This window comes from Microtus oregoni, unplaced genomic scaffold (genome assembly GCF_018167655.1).
Source record: "Microtus oregoni isolate MIOR12 unplaced genomic scaffold, Mior012 000064F_ref0000363, whole genome shotgun sequence".
Taxonomy (NCBI): domain Eukaryota; kingdom Metazoa; phylum Chordata; class Mammalia; order Rodentia; family Cricetidae; genus Microtus; species Microtus oregoni.
Genome location: NW_024543874.1, coordinates 8,214,742 through 8,235,012, shown reverse-complemented (window position 1 = coordinate 8,235,012; position 20,271 = coordinate 8,214,742). Strand labels below are relative to the sequence as shown.

Here is a 20,271-nt window from a genome sequence, read left to right as displayed (position 1 = left end):
AAGTTTATCAAAAAATAAGAAGATAACAGGAAGGAGGAGTCTGCTCCATGGCAGACTTATTCATCCATTACAGTGTTTATGCAAGTAATTTCCTGAATTTGTCTGAGTGCTAGACAACAATTTTGTCCGTGGATGGCAGTTAACAGAAAAAATAAAAAATATCCTGTTGCTAATAAAATACCAGTGTACACCAGTGCCATCTGCTTTACACAAATCTGAGTCTCACTACTCTAAAGACAGCTAGCTGCTAGAGTTCCCCAAGTGTGTCTGTCATCTTTTGGAAACCAGCAAGGTTCAGATATGGAGCCTTTCCTGAAGGCCATGTGGTCAGAGAACATATACAATGAATAAAATCTCTAACCCAAAAAGCTAAACTTCCCATAAATTATTTTTGTTCTTTTCCCAGATGCCTGCAAATGTAGAGGGCTCACCACAATCAGATATACAAACCAAGAGGTAAGCACACCTGGTAGTTCCACCTGTGAAGTCAGCCCACTCCAATGTGTGCTCCTGTAAAGGGCACTTTGAAGTCATCTAGGTATCAAAAACCACATCTGCAGATGTCTCAAACATCACCCAGGCTCACTGCTTTTCTGAAGCTGGCCTAACAGCAAGAGGGAGAGCCCTTACCCATACATGCTGATTACAGCTGGGAGTCAAGATCCTGAATTAAGTAACAGGTTGGGGCTCAGGACTCTTAGCTGGAACCACAACTCAGCCTTGTTTCATATCCTTTCTGTCCTGCTTTCCTCTGCCCAGGCAGGCTGTGTTTCTGTTACCCTCAGATTCAGCCCCCATGGCCATCACTCCAATCCAGGATTCCAGAAGACCACAGCAACAATGCTATCTATTTCCTTTAATCCCAGGGTGCTTCAGCTAGCATGCAGCATCAACCCAGCCTTAGTCTGGAAAGTAGGCACACATATTCAGGTAGCAATTGAGCAGAAAAGTAATTAAAGTCCCCAAAACATCATTGAACTGTCATTAACCCAAACTTTCACTTTCTTACTCCTTAAAATTACCAACTGAGATCTGCTGTATTGCTCACACCCTGACCAACACACATCAGGTACAATATTCACCTAGCATACAGACAATCTAGAGAATCGGTGCAAGAAGCAACTACTCCTTAATAGTATGGGAAGACTACCATAGATGAATGGCAGCTCAGAACAAAACCCCACACATGAGATTCTTTCTATCTACCTCAGCTCAATGCTTAAGCCACAGAAGACACAATTCTGAGTTCTGACTCACCAAGTCATTCCTGTGGTGACTCCTACCACTGCAGGGTATAAAGGTTAACAGATTACTAGCTCCCGCCACCAAATGTAGAATTCTTTTACAACTGTGCTGTTATGGAACTTTGAGTGTTAAAGCACTTCTACCATTGGAAAGAAAAGACTAGTCTAATCCATTCAAACTGCTGTTTTGCTTTTCTTTCTATCCCTTTAAAAATCCAAGATAAGAGATTATCATCCTCTCATAATTCCTATATATGTGCTTTCATTTTTTTGCATCTCTTGTTAATTACATGACATTATCTATATTAATCCTATTCAGAAAGAACTGATAACTTCAGTTACAAAAAGAAAAGATGGAAACTTTGCATAAATTGCTTAGCAAAAACTTAATCGTATAAAGGCAAGAATAAAACGGCTTCAACTGCTATTATGCCACTTATCAGCTTCTCTAAAAGGGTCAGTTGGTATGTTTTAATAAGACTAATTAAATACTTTAACAATGTTACTGAAATTTCGTGGCTCTTTCAATAAATTTCAACCTTCCTGTATAACATGTTTTCATTTATTAATCTCACTTAAAATGCAAAGAACTGTATAAGAAACCAATTGACACTTAGGAATACCTCTTGGTTAATTCTGATTAAGTGGGTTAAAAGCAAAGAATAAAGACCACCAGTGACCCCTGACATAATTAAAATTACAACCTTCTATCACAACGTGTTAATCCTCTTATCTGAGCATTTTCCATGGTTTTTTTTTAACATGTGACTTGTTTAAATATATTGATTTTCCTAGAAGGTATTTTTATATTTATAGATACAAGTTGAACATTCCAAAGAAAGAAATGTAAATTTTATGTTCAGGAACACTGAGTGAATTTATGCAAGGCACTTTTGGTTCAAGTAGTAAACTAGAACAGTGACTGTTAGCTTAAAACTTCTGTCTAAATACTACTTTTGAAGAAAACAAACAAAAAAACCCTGCATTCTGTCACAAAATAAGGCAATGCACTAGTCCTGCACTCGCTTTTGTCACAGCCATGCGAACCAGCAAGGTCCCTCTAGCAAATCCTCTATGAGCATACCAAGGACTGTTACAGTCTTGCAGAACTGGTTCAGGTTCTTGGGTTTCAAGCTCTTTCTTAAAAAGTAAAGTTTATTACAGTACATGTTGAGACCTAGTGTGACAGGTGAGTGGGTAAGGGTCACTTGTGCTGCCAAGCCTCACAGCCTGAGTTTGAGTCCCTGAATTCACATGGTAGAAAGAGAGAACTGAGCCTCATAAGCTGTCCCCTGAACTCCACACATGTACAAGCACATACACATACAATAATAAAATCAATGCATGTTGATATATAAGGACAAGTCAGCATAAATATGAAAAGAAGGGTGCTGGGCATGGACTACCCTTGATTCAAATGCTACATCTGCATTGCTATGTAAACTTAAGCAATTAATTCTCCCAATACTCAGCCTCCCAGTTTGTAAAACAGAGAAAATAGTAACATCTCTGCTTCCTAAGGTTGCTGGACATAAGCTATGAGAAAAATCTAAAATGTAGTAATCTACCAGTAACATTTCATCTTTAACAATAACACTGTTAAGACTTTTTTTTTTAAAGAAAAAAGAAGCAATTAAAAAGTAAAGACATAGCCACATGATGGTGGCATACATCCTTAAACACAGGACTTGGGAGTAATGCCAGTCTCGTCTATAGAGCGAGAACAGCCTGTACTGAGGACACTGCTCCAGGACAGCCAGGGTTAACCAAAAAAAAAAAAAAAAAAAAAAAAAACGGTCTCAAAAACAAACAACAAAAAACCAACTACATGGAGGAAAAATGTAGCGCCCATAAATTCCCATCTGTGAACACATTTCTGACAAGCTAAAGATAAGCACATGCTTCCAGCAACACTGTAGTGAATAAACTAACTCCAGCACTGGAATACTACATAGCAATGAGTTACCAGCTGGTGCAACAAAACCAGTGAATCTCAGGTGCCTTATGCCCCAGGAAAGGAGCCAGACTCCACACAGACACATTTAAGAGCTGGCAGGGACAACACAGACCCTGTTTGATGGCACTATCCTTTGCTATCATAATAAAGAGCTCACAGACTATTATAACAAAAATACTATTTTAAGTGGGAGAAAAAATTCTAATCACTGGGAAGAAATGCATTTCAATGTGTATTAGGACATCTTTCCAAGTTTATCTTTAAAATGTATCAAGGACTGGCAGAATGGCTCAGGGGAAAAAATGTTACACAAGCCTGTCAATCTGAGTTCCATCCCCAGAACCCATATGATAGGAGAAAATCAACTCATACTACTTGTCTTCTGACCTCTGCACATACGTTGTGGCACTTGTGCCCTACCCCTCACAATGATGATAAAATTTCTTTTAAAAAATGTACCTGAACTTATTTAGGAGTGTCTTAAAAACTCCTGGGGAAATAAATGCTAAGGACTAGGAAGATGGGTCAGTTGGAAAGTGCCTACTAGGTAAGTCTGAGAACCTGAGTTTGGTCCTGGGTACCCAGGAAAAAAGTCAGGTATGGTGGCATACATGTAATCCTAGTCCTGGGGAAGTAAATACAGGAATGGATCCAATGGCTCACTAGGCAGCCATCCTGGCATAAAAAACCCACAAACCCCAGATCCCAGTGATTAATCCTGCTACAAAATAAATAAAGCGATCCTGAAGAATAATCGCTAATAACCTAGGTATGGGCATGTGTACTCTCTCAAACATAATAAAAAAAATAATTGGAGAGCACACTACGATTAAAGATAAAACATGAAGAGATTTTCTTAGTGTAGAGGGCAATTCCATGGTTTTAACTTTCTATCACTGTCCAGCATGTATGGCTGCACACTAAACTGCAACACTGATGACTGCATGACTAAACTGCAACACTGATGACTGCATGACTAAACTGCAACACTGATGACTGCATGACTAAACTGCAACACTGGTGGGCTACATTACTATATTGTAACTACAACACTGGTGGGCTACATTACTATATTGTAACTACAACACTGGTGGGCTACATTACTATATTGTAACTACAACACTGGTGGGCTACATTACTATATTGTAACTACAACACTGGTGGGCTACATTACTATATTGTAACTACAACACTGGTGGGCTACATTACTATATTGTAACTACAACACTGGTGGGCTACATTACTATATTGTAACTACAACACTGGTGGGCTACATTACTATATTGTAACTACAACACTGGTGGGCTACATTACTATATTGTAACTACAACACTGGTGGGCTACATTACTATATTGTAACTACAACACTGGTGGGCTACATTACTATATTGTAACTACAACACTGGTGGGCTACATTACTATATTGTAACTGCAACACTGGTGGGCTACATTACTATATTGTAACTACAACACTGGTGGGCTACATTACTATATTGTAACTACAACACTGGTGGGCTACATTACTATATTGTAACTACAACACTGGTGGGCTACATTACTATATTGTAACTGCAACACTGGTGGGCTACATTACTATATTGTAACTGCAACACTGGTGGGCTACATTACTATATTGTAACTACAACACTGGTGGGCTACATTACTATATTGTAACTGCAACACTGGTGGGCTACATTACTATATTGTAACTGCAACACTGGTGGGCTACATTACTATATTGTAACTGCAACACTGGTGGGCTACATTACTATATTGTAACTACAACACTGGTGGGCTACATTACTATATTGTAACTACAACACTGGTGGGCTACATTACTATATTGTAACTGCAACACTGGTGGGCTACATTACTATATTGTAACTGCAACACTGGTGGGCTACATTACTATATTGTAGATGGAAAATTATACTCAGGAGTTAGGTCTAGGGATAGGAAAGTGGCTCACTGGGAAAAAGGCTTTTGCTGCCAAGCCTGAATACCTGAGAACCCTCATGGTAGAAGGAGAGTACCAACTCTAAAAAGCTGTTCTCTGAACTATGTAAGAATGCCAAGGCATGCATAGGTGTACACATAAAAGCATGCGTGTGCGCACACACATGCACCTCAAATGTAAAAAAGATACAAGTCCACTTGTATGGCACTGCACAATTCAGGATGATGTGCTATTGCCAATTTAATACTTTTACCCAAAGCAGACAAATAGTTTATTTTATAATGTAGTTTTTACAGAATATTGCAATGATTCTGATTACTGCACAAAAAAATCAGTACGAAACAATTTCAATGGCTATTTCCTAGCCTTTGGGTTATTAGTGTGGCCTTTAACCCAGTCCTACCTCTAGTCCTGTGTATAAGGCATGCCAACACTGCAGAGTCAAGCTAATGGGTTATTGAATCTGATAAACCATCTCTTCCTTTAATGGCTGTTTCCACTGTGTTTAGCTGCTCTTGTTACTGCTGCAGATGGGCATTCATTGATATGATTAAATTTGATGGTATGATAATGTATGGTAATCATGATTAATCAGAAACCCAGAAGCAAGTGGAGGATGCTGGGTATTATGTCACCTGCATTTTAAACTGCATTCTCTGCTTGCAAGCCTGACAATATCTGACAGCTGGAAGGATCTCCTACCACATTCTCCTGCTACTACTCAAAGATCTGATAAGAGGAAATGTCCATCATCCCTTCCCTATCTTAAGTGGTAATAATTATAAGGCAATGCAGCCATGTTGTAAAAACTGTAAGCACTCAAAAGCAAGACTTTCCTTCCTGGAGAGCATAGTCTTGATTCTCATCAGTGAGGCTATAATCAGAAAAGAAATGGGATTTGCTGCAGCAGTCTCTCAAACATGATTTGCATGAAATAGCACTCAGGACCCAGCCAGCAAGCCCCGATCATCAGCACCTGATACCACGAACCACAGTATGCCCAGAGCCCTGCTGCATATCAGCCTCATTTGCCAGGTCAGGCCAAGCAATACAGCCACTGCTAAAGACTAATTCCAACTTAAAAGTACACACATTTTCATCCTGAATTTAAACAAAGAACAAGAAATCATTCGACACTGGCATGAAGAAAGGAAAGTGGACACAAAGTCCCACCCCTAACCAAGAAGCTATTTGCAAGTGATACCTGCTGGGAGAGGAAAAATCAATTTTCTTCAATGAAGTGTAACTGGGTATATCAACCACACTCCAGGTCAAGCCCCTTACCCAGGAGACGCTATGGTTTTGTGGCGTGTGTGTGTGTGTGTGTGTGTGTGTGTGTGTCTGTCTGTCTCTTACTGAGTTTTTGTTTGACATCTGGTTTTACTGTTTTGTGTGTGTGCTTTAATAGAGAGAACATGAAGTTGGGTGAGTAGGAAGATGGGGAGGATATAGGGGAGGGGAAAGAATATAAAAATATACTGTACGAAAAAAATTTAATAAAGAAAAATTTCCACAGCCTACCCGTATGTTGTTGGTCACCAGAAACATCATCAGCCTAATACATCAGTGCAAATTCGAAGGACTGAAACAGCTTTATTATTCTGTAAGGAAGCTTTAAATCAGTGCTTCCCAATCTTCCTAAAGCTGTGACCCTTTAATTCAGCTCCTCATATTGTGGTGACCCCAACCATAAAATTATTTTTGTTGCTACTTTATAACTGTAGTTTTGCTGTTATGAATCATAATGTAAATAACTGTGTTTTCTGATGGTCTTAGACAATCCTGGTGAGAGGGTCATTTGATCCTCCCAAGAGGTTGAGACCCAAAGGCTGAGAACTGCTTTAAATGGAGATTTATATATAAAACAGCAATGGGACTCAAAATGAAAGTTATCAAAGTAAGATTTACTACAATTGACATTTTAGCATTGCTGTGAGCAAGCAATGTCTTTTCTAGAACAAACAACTAAAAAACTATACTTAAAAGACTCACAACCAACCATGGTAATGGCATACAAAATAGGGCGTGCTGTCTCTGTGTAGTGAAACCAGAAAGATTTTTAACATGAAAACAGAAACACAAGTTGAAAGTAGAATTCAAACAGAAACAAAGATAGAAAAAAAGACAGGACATGTATATAAGGTAAACTAGTTCTTCCTCTTATAAAAACAAGACACAAATGTGCTGTGAATTGACACTGACAAGTTCTGGTCCACGCAGTGAGCACTGTCTGCAGTGGTGGTTACTAAAAGGCACAATGGAGACCCTATGACCCCTGCCTTTGATGCTACTTGTTCTTCTACTAGGGCCTGTGGGCATCTATTACTTAAATAATAGGTGTACATTATATTCAAAAGACTAACAGTGACTCAAGATAAAGGAGAAACATAGCTGTTCTCTGATCAGTAACAACTGAGATATAATTTATATTTGTAAGACATTCTTAAGTCTGGTCTGGAAATTAAAAAAGGAAATCCAGTGCATAGACCTAATTTTTAGCCTGAAGCTTAAATCACAAAGTACTAAGGAATACTGTACATGTGTGGATGGGGTTAGAAACCATATCCATGTGTGAAGACAAACATGACGCATAAACCATGACCCAAGTGCCTCTATAGCAGTTCTCAAAACTAAGTACTTAAAACAGGACCTGCTTAGAGCATTTCTCACCTCGACAACTAAGAGTTTGTTCTAATTACCTAATAGTCACTGTCAATCTTACACCAACCGCCTACAATACATTAAGAGTGAATATCTAAAATAATTCTAAGTCATTGCATGCAAATGGACTGTTAGGCTGATTGGCAGGCTGTGCATCTATGTAATGGAGGCAAGGCTGAGAGTAATCTGGGCTCAAGCCCCAGCACCACTCAAAACACAACAACAAAAACCGTATTACACCAGCAAATCTAGAGGAAACTCTGTCACTAAGAAAATTTTCCATCTACTAGTTTGTTTTTACCCAAATCTCCATCATTTGATTTTACCAATAAAGACTGGAACTAGATGCTGGAATGAAAGCCTGCTAGCTCAGGGAGGAAGAGAAAACACATAGCTGACCTTCCTCCTCTGCCCTTGTTCCAGAAGCCTCTCTTCTCCTACCATAACAAACAAGTCTCTTCAAACCCAATGTCCCTCCCTTCTACTTACTGTGTGTCTATCTGTCCTCCTGACTCCCTTTTACTTTCTATGGTTTTTTCTTTTTCATTTTTTCAAGATTTATTTATTAATTATGTATACAGTGTTCTGTCCGCATGTCTGGTGCAGGACAGAAGAGGGCACCAGATCTCATTACAGATGGCTGTGAGCCACCATGTGGTTACTGGAAATTGAACTCAGGACCTCGGGAAGAGCAGTCAGTGCTTTTTATCTCTGAGCCATCTCTCCAGCCTCTATGGTTTTTTCTTAAAAATTTTATATTCACCTCTTGTCAACATGGTTATCTGCCCTGCCTCTTGACCTATGACTGATTTTATTTAATCCTGTTTACAATATTCAAGTAGAACATTCTTGGATTAAAGGTGTGTGCCAGGGCTGAGCTATACCACAATGAGAAACAGGTTCTTCCAGTAAATAACGCAATCTGGGGGTTCACAGTGTGATCAAACATCCTGCAATACGCTAGTTCATAGTCATTTCTGAAGTCTTCATAAAATAGCCAGTAAAAATGGCCTTTTAAGCTAGTGCTGTTACCTCTAGTGGGGAAGAGAAAACTTGCTCAGGCTGAGTGGTAAATGCATGCATGCACCACCGTCCTTTCCAGACCTGGAGCTGGGGCCACCCTTACCCATGTCTGTCCTGTCTGCTTCCCAGTGAGTGAGGAAAAGAGAAGAATTGTTTTTAGTTCAGTATGTACCTCCTAATCCTCTGATACAAGTTCAATGTACCACTGAAGTTTACAAAGCAAGAAATATAAAAACTTAAACATACTTTCTTCTCTACACTACTCACTTTCACAAGTACCAGTAAACTCTCAACTCAAATGTTGTGTAAGTTTCCTCAAGTTGAAACATTCCATTGTGCAGGAAGCTCCTTAAATCAAAGGGAAGCAACTCAAAATAGCTTCACAAAGTTTCTGAAACTGACCAGATTCAGTAGGCCCGTCCCTGCCAGAGTAAGCAATAAATACTGAGAGTCCCCTCACAAGGAACTGAGCTTCAAGGAAGACTCAGGAGAAAAGCTGCAAGGAAGACTCTGAGACCAGACCAGCTGCCTGCAAGAAGCAGAAAGCAGCAGAGCTACCTGGAAGAGGTTTAGACTAACTGAGGCATCTGAAAAAGGAACTCTCCAATTTGTTGAGCCACCTGCAGGCTGTGCAGTGTGCTCCAGGCTCCCAGATTTTTGTGAGATGGCACACATAATGGGGTGGACTTTAGTCAAGCAGCCATCTTTGATTCATTTCTGATCCAGTAAGTGATCCCTGACCCATATTTTTTTTTTAAAGATTTTATTTATTTATTATGTATACAACATTCTGCCTCCATGTATGCCTGCAGACCAGAAGAGGGCACCAGATCTCATTACAGATAGTTGTGAGCCACCATGTGGTTGCTGGGAATTAAACTCAGAACCTCTGGAAGAGCAGCCAGTGCTCTTAACTACTGAGCCATCTCTCCAGCCCCTGACCCATATTTTTTAAGTAACCCCAATAAACTCACTGTTTCACCAAAGCTGAAATTAATGGTATCCACACCTTGGTCTGTGTGGAATTCATATTTGGGGTGAGTAGACATATGTATTCCATCTCCCCAGGAAACATTTTGTCACACAACTCTACTAACTAACAGAAGAAGCAGCTATGCATTGTGTGTGCAGCATTGCCCAAGATAACATCTATCCTCAGGGAGACGAGAATGCATATATAGAAGAGATCCACTTGGGAAAGATGAACAAAATAAATTTGACTTTAGTTAAGTTCTAATTCTATTTAAACTGGTACAAAGACTTCCCAAAAATCTAATTTTACGCACCACGGAAAAACAGTGAATCCACTACACCAAGAAAGTCTAAATTTGGGTTCTTAACTAGTTTATCATTTCTGTGTAGTCTTTGTGCGCATGTGTATGTGACTTGATGCTAAAGACAGAACTCAATACTTTGAACAGCATTCTACTACTGAGCTATAATCTCCAGCCCCTCCTCCTTTTTTTTTTTTTTTTTGAAGCAAGGTCTTGCTATCTAGGCCCAGGCTAGCACCTACCTCAGGATTCTCTTACCTCAGTCTCCCAAGTGCTAGGATTATAGGCATGTGCCACTGTAAAGAGATTATGGGTCATTTTATAAAGCAAGAGTCTGTGTAATAAACACTGTCTCTCAATTTTTAAGGAAGGCTGGATTTGATCTGCAGTGCATATGGCCAGCAGAAATAAATGGTCAAAGGCTTTATTAGGCCACAATATTGTTTTTGTTGTTTTTAATCATTGTACTCAGGTATTAAGGAAAGATCCAACTTGGGCTTCATTTAATTCTTCTTGGTTCGTAATAGTTGTAAACTGCCATAAAACAGATCCTTGTCTAATATTTATAATATCAAGTTTATATTCATGGCAATCAAGCTTAAAATAGTGGTAGAGGGGGAAAAAAGCCTTTTTGGTTGTTGTTTTAAAGTTCCAGTTTAAATAAATGTCAGAAGACAGCCCTGAGTTTATCTCCCTTCCAAACATGTTCTGAAGGAAAAAAAAAAAAACATGGTATCTCTGCTATACTTGAAAAAACAAACCCCATATTGATTTCTCTGAAAGACTAAAAGAGTAGCTGAAGCCCTGCATATTTTCAATTAGCTCACCATGACTTAGCTTTTTTATCTAGTCGCTAGGCCATGTCACATAAAGTAGACATTTATTAAGACAGTGACCAACAAAGACCTGCAGGGTTTCTTTAGTTATACACACAGCCAACATCTAGCCCAACTACTTTCCAGTACAGGCTGCAACCTTCTCAAATGGAAGGAAGGTTCAGAAATCTTAATGCCACCTTCAGAGTAGTCTTTAGATCTTAAAAAAAATAAAGTGTGTGTGTGTGTGTGTGTAAAGGTAGTTCAGGAGTTAAGAGCACTAATGTCTCTTCCAAGGGACCTGAGTTTAATTCCCAACACCCATATGGCAGCTCACAACTGTCTGTAACTCAGAATCAACACACTCAACAGACATATATACAGACAGACAAAACACCAATTTAAAAAAAAAATACAAAAGAGCAAATGCTTAACACTATTAAATGAATAAATTTAGAGATCAGGGAGAAGGCTCAGAGGATATGGTGATTTAAATGAGAATTAATCCCATAGGCATATATATTTGAATGCTCAGTCACCTGTGAGTGAAACTGTTTGAAAAGGATTAGGAGGTGTCAGCCTTGTTGGTGGAAGTGTTTCTTTTGGGTGAGCTTTGAGATTTCAAAAGCCCACCCCACCCCAGGCCAGGTCAAGTCTCCGCCTATCTCTCTCATCAGGATGTAAAGCTCTCAGCTACTGCTCCAGTACCATGCCTGAATACTTCCCACAATGATGATCAGGGACTTACCCTGTAGGCAAGCCCCCAATTAAATATTTTCTTTTGTAAGTTTTCTTGGTCATGGTGTCTCTTCACAGCAACAGAACAGTAACTAAGGCAGAGAGTAAAGATGCTGGCCACTAAGTCTTACAACTGGAGTTCCAACCTAGAACCGACATAGTAGGAGGAGAGAAGCAATTTTTCTTCAAGCTGTCCTCTTACCTCTAAGTGCTAAGCGTTCATTTACTCTAGTAATATCCTTAAAACATGAGGTTCCCCCCTTCTAATATCATATAAAATTCTATTTGTACAATTGAAAAATAAAAGTGAAAATTGTAAATTACTAATTTCATATTGATAAGCACATTGTTTCATAAAAATATTAAAATACATGCATTTCTGAAAACCAGAATTGCATTTTTACATCAAATTCTAGCACCATGATGTGAATTAAACATGAAAACAAGACCAATAGCAAATTTCACATAGGCCTGAGGAAAAGGAAGCAAGATTTCCTTAGAAGTACATGGAATGATACCATGGCAGCCTGGAGGACACAGTCATTCACAAATATGTTCTGAATAGCGATTGGTAACCAAAAACAACTAATCAAAAACTAAATTTATGCAATGTAAACAGCAATCTAAGAAAAAAAACTTAGCTAAATATGAGAACAAGGCCAGAAAGAACCAGTTTCAGATGGTATCACAAATAATAGCTACAAAGCAAGAGTGTCTAAAAATTACTCCAAACCGTAGGCAGGCTCTCCATCTAACCTGTCTGGGGCTACCAGACATCCATTTATTGCTCACCATCAATAGGCCACACACACACATACTCACTTCCCTTTTCCTATCCAAATGACATTAGAATTTCATTGTCTGAACTAATTCCCCACGGTTCTTAAGAAGAACAATATTCAGGGTTTTAATAAACAAAGAATTCAAAGAAAGTAAAATACATTTATTTACGCAAATAATGGACATTTTTCTTTCAGTTACAGATAAATGACAAGAAGCACGTAAGTGTGTACTTTGGTTCATATCTAAATTTTTTATTTAAGAACAAGAAACCTGTTGCTCAGGAGTACTCCCAGCTCTTTAATAACTAAGCACATCATTCTTATTTCCTGGAATCTGACATAAACTCACAGATGTCCCATGCCTGTAAGATGTGCCCTCAACACAACCGTGACAAAATCAGAATTCATATTCTTTAAGATGAGAGAAATTCTGCTGCGAGTCTTGATTCAGCAATTGTATAGTTAAAACTAATTTCACTCTCAAACATCCACTGACCTTAAGGTTTTAAAAAATATTTTCCACTGCAGAGACTGCAGTCAACATTCACCAATGCCCACACTGTATCTGGCTGGGCAAGTGCAGTACCAGTATCTCTCAGTAAGCATGTACTTCCCCCCTGCCAGAAAAACGGCTGCTACTCACTGGGAATCTTTGGGGTCCCACGGCAGGCCTCGGCTGGCTTGGAACTGGCAGCAAGGGCACTGTAAGAAAATACCTTGCATTACAATCACTTAGCATCAGACTGGATGGGAGGAAGACAACACATGAGATCTCACACAAAACATATACTACATATACTGGGCACACAGTAACATTAAGTTTAGACTATACCTACACACACTTGGTACTTTTGATAATTTCATAAGAGGAGAGGGGAGGGTATTTTTGGCCCCAGAATAAAACAGCCCAATATGAAGCTTAAGTTCTAACAGAGAATTACTTTAGAATTAAAATATTTTTACAACAAAAGAAGATAACCTTTTTTTGAAATTAAAAGACCCTAGTTTCAGTGAGATGTGACATGGTAGGGTACTCTTATAACCCTACCATTCATGAAGTCTGAAGAAGGAAGACTGTTACAAGTTTGAGGCCAGTCTGGGTTACATAGTGAGCATAAGACCAGTCTGGCTTACTTAGTAAGCCCTGCCCAGTTATACAAATTGAAATGTGAATCCTATAGAATCAGAAGAGAGGGAGAAAGAGGAAGAAAAAGAGGCAGGAAGAGGAAGGGTGAAATGATGCTTGTGTACCCTTACAGAGAATGACAAGGAAGTAAATTACCATGCTGAAACTTGCAGGTTGGTTTTATTTTCAAAGTGGTCAAATTCTCACCAGTCTACTAGATCAAGAAGTCCAATTGTTTTAAGAGGATATATCATGGTAGCAAAAAGTAAGGGCTAAGTCCTTAGGACAAAAGCATGTGCTGCCCTCTTTGAAATGTGCTGCACATTATACTGATCTCACTGACCAGGATTTGGAAGAACTCATCACTGTTGTGGTATAGGAAGGAGCTTACAGTCAAACATGGTGCTAGATGCACCCAGAAACCTCTCATAGGATCACCTAAAATGTGATACATTTGGAGAGGTCTTTAAAGAGGTCAGAATGATGAGCACTAATCCAACCTAACTAGCATCCTAGAGAAAAGGAGAAATGCAAACACATGCTCACAGAGACACCATGTGAGAACATGGGGAAGTCATCTGCAACCCAAGAATTGAGCCCAGGGGAATCAGCCTGCCCATGCCTACACCCCTTGGTAGTGCTTGTTACAGCAACCTCAGTAAACTATTAATTAAAGTTTTAATACAGCACAACTTTAATAAGAGGACTCTGGGAAATGAGAAATACTGGCACAAAAATACACCTGAAGAATAAGCCAAATCACTTTAAAATAGTGACACACCAAACTTTTATTTTCTACAGTTACAAAATGAATCCCATACATTGAACTGTATCAAGAATAGTATAATTAACATCACACTTTACAGGCTCAATGTTAACTGATTGTGTGGGCCATCTCACTATCTGATCAAAGCAAATGTAACTGAAACTTCCTCTTACAGAATGTCAAACTAGCAGAAGTCCAAACCTCCCTGAGAGTCTATTCCAACACAAGACTTACTGTAAGAAGACACATAGAAGTTAGGCATCAAAAGGGAAAGAACATGCTATTGAATAAGGAAAAAAAAGAGTATTCTCATCTCAGAAGATAATGAAGGTGAAGAAAAGAATGACACATTTAACAACAGACAGACAATATTTTTAAATCAAGCACCACATATAAAACACCGAGCTCCGCTACCAAACCATTTATAGGAACTAAACAACTCCAACACAGCCCAGTAAGAAATCAGGAGACGAGAGCTGATTCTAATGAATGGGTTTATTAACATGACCTCTGAGGAGCTGGCAACACTGACAAAGTCTCTGCCCTCTTTCTTCAAGAAATAAATAGTATACAGAACTCACAGAGGAAGAGCAAGGCATGGAAGCAGGTGTTTCAGCCCAATCCAGAGAGCAATAGGATCAAGACCCAACCCCTCGCCAGGTACCACATGGAACAGAAGGAAACTTAAAACTTCTGATGTTTACACCAGTCTAGTTAAACCTTGTACCTAAAAATTTGGTATTTATTATTTATGTAGCATCTTATGTATATAACAGGAGACATTTTCAGTTTATTACAATTGTAAGGATGGATATCAGAAGAACAACTTAAGTGTCCATCAAACTGGCTTAATTATATTACAATGGAGCAGTCTTTTACCCTCAGAAAGAAAACAGACTAATTTATAAAAAGACATGCAAGGGCTGGGGAGCCTATCTTAGTGGAAAAGCACTTATCTAGCACCCAGCATTGGGTAGGCTCTGACTTCCAGCACCACGTATATACACACATGCAAACATATTCATATAATTACTCAGCTTATATGCTAATAATGAAAAGATTTTCAGCGAGAATGTAGAGATAATTCAGTGGTTAAGAGTGCATGCTGCTCTTGCAGAGAACTCATCCTATTCATAGCCCCATATTGGACAGCTCACAACCACCTGTAATTCCAGCTCAAGCCATCCAATACCTCTGGGCCTTCATGGACAATGCATACACATGCACACACCTCTACACAGATACATATATACAAATAATTAAAAATAAATTTATCTAGGCATAGGGATACACGCCTTTAGTTCTAGGCATGTATAAATCCATAAATCAGAGGCAGGCAGCTCTCTATAAATTTGAGGCCAGCCTGGCCTGATACAGTTTGTTCCAGGCCAACCAAGGCTACATACTGAGACCCTGGATTGATGATGGATGGATGGAAATATTCTTTTTTATTGTTTGTCTTGAGACAGGGTCTTACTATGTACCTCTAGCTGTCCTGAAACGATATAGAATAGGCTGGCCCCAAACTCACAGAGATCCACCTGCCTTTGCCTCCCAATTGCTGAGATTAAAGCCGTACGCTTTAAAAAGTTTTTTAAGTGTACTTAGCTATTAACACAGAGAAGTGCTAGTTTAATCTGTACTTTGCATATAAAGGCACTCAGCCTCTCCCAAGAATTGGGGCTTCAATTTAAGCTAATTTACAAAGTACTAAATCAAATATTGCTAGGACCTCATATGTGCCCAGCAAGAATAAGGTTTTCTTCTCTCCAGCATCAGGTACATGAAACACAGGGATCAAGTAGCATCAAAGCTCCTGGATTCATGGTGACCTTAAATAGCTTCAAATGGACTCACCATTTACTGAGTCCATCAAGCTCCTTGATGAGGGATCTGCATTTATTACTTTCCAGCCTAATAACTTCTAGCAAGTGACACCATTTAGTCTACAGAACATTCCAGAACCTTTTTACAGCTTTATTATTTTCCAATACTATCATACTTCTAATAGGCTGAAAATCTATGCATCTTACCAGCCATAAGTTTTCCACTGAAATTTACAAGGAACTATCTAAGTAACTGATGCTGGTACAGGGCAACTATTGAGTTCAATTTAGGAAACAGAGAAGACATGGTGGGGGCTGGAGGGACATCTCAGAAGTCAAAGTATGGAAACTAAAGTTTAGATCCCTAGCACCTGCAGATGTTACATGGGTATATAACCTACCTGCAATCCCAGCATTGGGAAGGCAAAGATGGAGAATGTCCAGAAAAAGTTAGCAACTTGACTAGCCAAACTGGTGAGCTCTTGGTTTGGCAAGGGACCCTGTGCTTTCTCTCTCAACTTATGAAATTCCTTTACCTCCTGAGCTCACCAGAAAGAATCAGCAACACTGTTCCTTCCTCAGGAGCCCCTAAGTGACAACGATTCCTCCCATTCTTCCAGACAGGTGGTCTCCTTTCCAATTCCACTGCAGTCCCAAACCCAGACCTCAGGGCACCTAAAGCTCTTCCTTTACTTTGTAAAATCAGTTCCTGAGTCGTTGCCACCATCTTCCTAGCTCTCTACCCCAAGCTCACTGTCACTGCATGAAGACGCCATCCTTTCCATGCAGCTCTCAGCACTCTACCTCCGTCTTCCTCCAGGACCAGTTTCAATAATTACCTCTTCCTCTGGGGTTTTCTCTTCACATGACTCATCAATTTCAGGACTGGCGTATCCACTATTCTGTGAACACAGCTGTTCATAACACACCCAGAATAACAAGCACAGCCAGTGACACACAATATTGTGCCAATTCTCGCCTTCAGTCATTCCTTCCAAATGTGGGGCTCCCAGAACATGGCTTCAAGACTTCTCTCTTCAGACTTTCCCACATATTCTACCCCCAATTTGCTCACTAAGAAAACTTATGCCATCATAAGAACTTATCTAAGATTCTGCATCCTACAACCATGCACACAAGGCCACCTTCTGCACTCACACTGCTGTCCCTGGCCCCAAGCCTGTAAATTCCCCATGCCTACTCCTGGCACACAGGCTCCTGCCAGGATAAGCCTTCAGTCTCACCTAGATCAGTGATGTTTCCCCCTGTGCAGCTAGCCCTTCCCTAAGTGTGGGATGTGACTCTCCCTGCTTGAACCTTTCTCAAGCCTTCTTCCCCTTCCCCAACAACAAACATAGTGTTTTAGAGAACACAATGGAAAGAAAGTCTGTCAGCACACATCAGAACCTTCCCATTCTGAGGACAATTTAGTCAGGCTCCTTCCTACCACTTTCATTTCACAAGCCACTAGCAGAACTGAGGTCTTTCTACAGTCCAGGGCAATCAACAGCCTGCCCAACAATGCTTCTTCAGCTCCCGAATCTGCCCCCAGCAGCTCTGCCAGATTCTCCTGCTCTGATTCATACCTCTTCTCTATATCCCTGCACCTCTGCTAGAGTTCTAGACCAGTGGATCTCAACCTCCTAATGCTGAAACCCTATAATATGCTCCTGTTGTGGTGACCCCCCACCATAAAAATTATTTTTGTTGTTACTTCATAACTGTAATTTTGCTACTGTTATGAATCTTAATACAAATATCTGGTAACAGGCAACCCCTGTGAAAGGGCTGTTTGACTACTCTCCATAGGAGTCAGGATTCAAACTGAGAACCACTATTCTAGACCCTCTATACACTAGCAATGCCCAATTTGAATCATTAGCCCAGGTCATTTGAAATGGCTCAGTTGCTCATTAGTCACCAGCACCCTCCCAGATTCTCAGCCTCCCTCCCCTATTCATCCAATCCACCTGTATCACATGCAGCCTCTCACTGCCTTTTCTGCACTCTCCTATGACCCCCAGCAAGCTGGACACACACTTCTCCCTAGGTGTTCCACAGTCTTCCCTTAAACACCATATTGGTGCAAAAGGCCCTGTAGATCCTGAAAATGAATTCTAAGTCATCATAAATAGGCTCACATGCATCCTTAGTAATCAAAATTGGGACTACCATTATCAACACATTTTTTTTTGCAATAAAAAGTGTGTATATTCCCATATGCTTCAGGATCACTTTCTATAGCTTGCAGATTATAGAAAAAAAAATTTCCTGCAAAAAGTCACTGAGATGCTCAAAGAGTATCAGTCAGTTGGGGTGAAGTCAGGAGAACATGGCAGATAACTCAAAAAAGAGTATCAGTCAGTTGGGGTGAAGTCAGGAGAACATGGCAGATAACTCAAAACATCATAGGTTAATTTATTCAACGTTGGAAGCACAGGTTGTGCAGTATAAAATCATTATGGTAAAGAACTGGGCTTTCCCACTGCATTTTTGTTTTTGTTTTGATTGTTCTCTGTCTAGCCCTGGCTGTCCTGGAACTCACTCTGTAGACCAGGCTAACCTTGAACTCACAGAGAGATTCACCTGCCTCTGCCTCTGCCTCCCAGGTGCTGGGATTATAGGTGTGCACCACCACTGCCTGGCAGACATTGCACTGTCAGTGCATCTCCTCATTTGCTGACACATGTCTCAGGTAAAATGGCTACACTGAGGCTCACAAGTTATAAAGGAGCAGATGGCCGCAGACAGAGAGCAAACAATGATTATAACCTTTTTGCTGGAGAGTACTCTACTGCACCCTCCCGGTCCAACCACTGAGCTCATTTTCATGCACTATCATGTACTATGCACCTTTCACCACATCATAATCTAATCAAGAAATAGTTTGTTGTTGTTGTTGAATAGAATTGAGACAAAATGAAGTTTGTTTGTTTGTTTGTTTGTTTTTTTCAGTCAGCTCATGAGGAACCCACCTATGGAGCCTTTATACCTTTCCAGTTTGCTCAAATGCTAAGTGACTATTGAACAGCACACTGAGCTCTAAGAGTACCCGTTTCAACAACTGCTCTGTCATCACTGTAACTTCTGATGTCTTATGCCGTGCTCTTTCTTGATCCACCACTATACTGTACAGTCACTAGACTAGTGGCTTTGGGACCAAATGTGTTGTTGATGTTTCCAGTTGTCTCCACAGTGGCCCATTTCTTACTCAGGCAAGAGAATCACTACAGGTTTTTTATGGCCTAACATCTTTTCCATAGTATAAGGATCAAATAAGTAGTAAGAAATCATTAGTAAAAAAAAGAGCAAAAAAAAAAAAAAGCATTAGAAGGATGCATAAACAGAAGCACAGAAAAATGCATTCTACTGGCAAAGGGCCAGTTTCAGCTATGTGAGAACCACAATTCTTTTTTACTCCAGCTTCACATACTATTACCCAGGCACTCCTCCCAGTAAAAAATAAGTCCTTACAGTGGTCCAGACAAGCAGGACCCTATGCACTTCCCTCCTTTTGTCACCCCACAAAGTGTTGATCGTGTCTCTCTTAATTACTTCAAATGCAAGACTTGTGCTCACTACCAACAACAGCCAGTCCTAGTAATGTATACCTCTCCAAGATGTGTGGCCATCTTCCCTCATCTGTATCCACTCCCCTCCTGAACTCTACTCTATTCTTCCTCTTCATCTGGATCTAGATGCCCCTCAAGCCCTATTTACCAACCCTGGGTGCTGATGGACTGCCTCTGCCCACAAAGAAGCAAGAACATGAACAGAACTCTTGCCTGCTCTGTTCTCCAACAAAGCCAAGGTGCCTGGAACAGGTGGGACAGACACAGGGGCAACTGTTTCAGAGAAGCTGCTCCCAGCTCCAGTACCTTTTCTGTCATAGCAATACAGTTAACAAATGGAAGCTAGGCTGGTCTTTCTTTTCCAGATAACATAAACTAATGAGACACACCAAGGACCTAAGAAGAATACTCATCACTTCCAACATTCTTGCCACGAGACATATAAAGTAAGCATTTAGACCCTTTAACAACTACCTCCAGGTGGGCCTCACACTGACAATGGCACAGTATTTCCATCCAATCACAAAGTA

The 20,271-nt window shown here is 40.0% G+C and overlaps 1 protein-coding gene across 5 annotated transcripts in view; it reads right to left on the bottom strand.

The window, feature by feature from the left end:
• Positions 1-20,271, bottom strand: part of Rbm33 (RNA binding motif protein 33) — a 110,484-nt gene that overhangs the window by 42,699 nt on the left and 47,514 nt on the right. For all 5 annotated transcript variants that reach the window (XM_041640541.1, XM_041640538.1, XM_041640539.1 and 2 more), the window contains one exon: positions 13,095-13,153. In XM_041640541.1, coding sequence (XP_041496475.1) covers positions 13,095-13,153 — 59 coding nt within the window. The remainder of the gene's footprint in view (positions 1-13,094; positions 13,154-20,271) is intronic.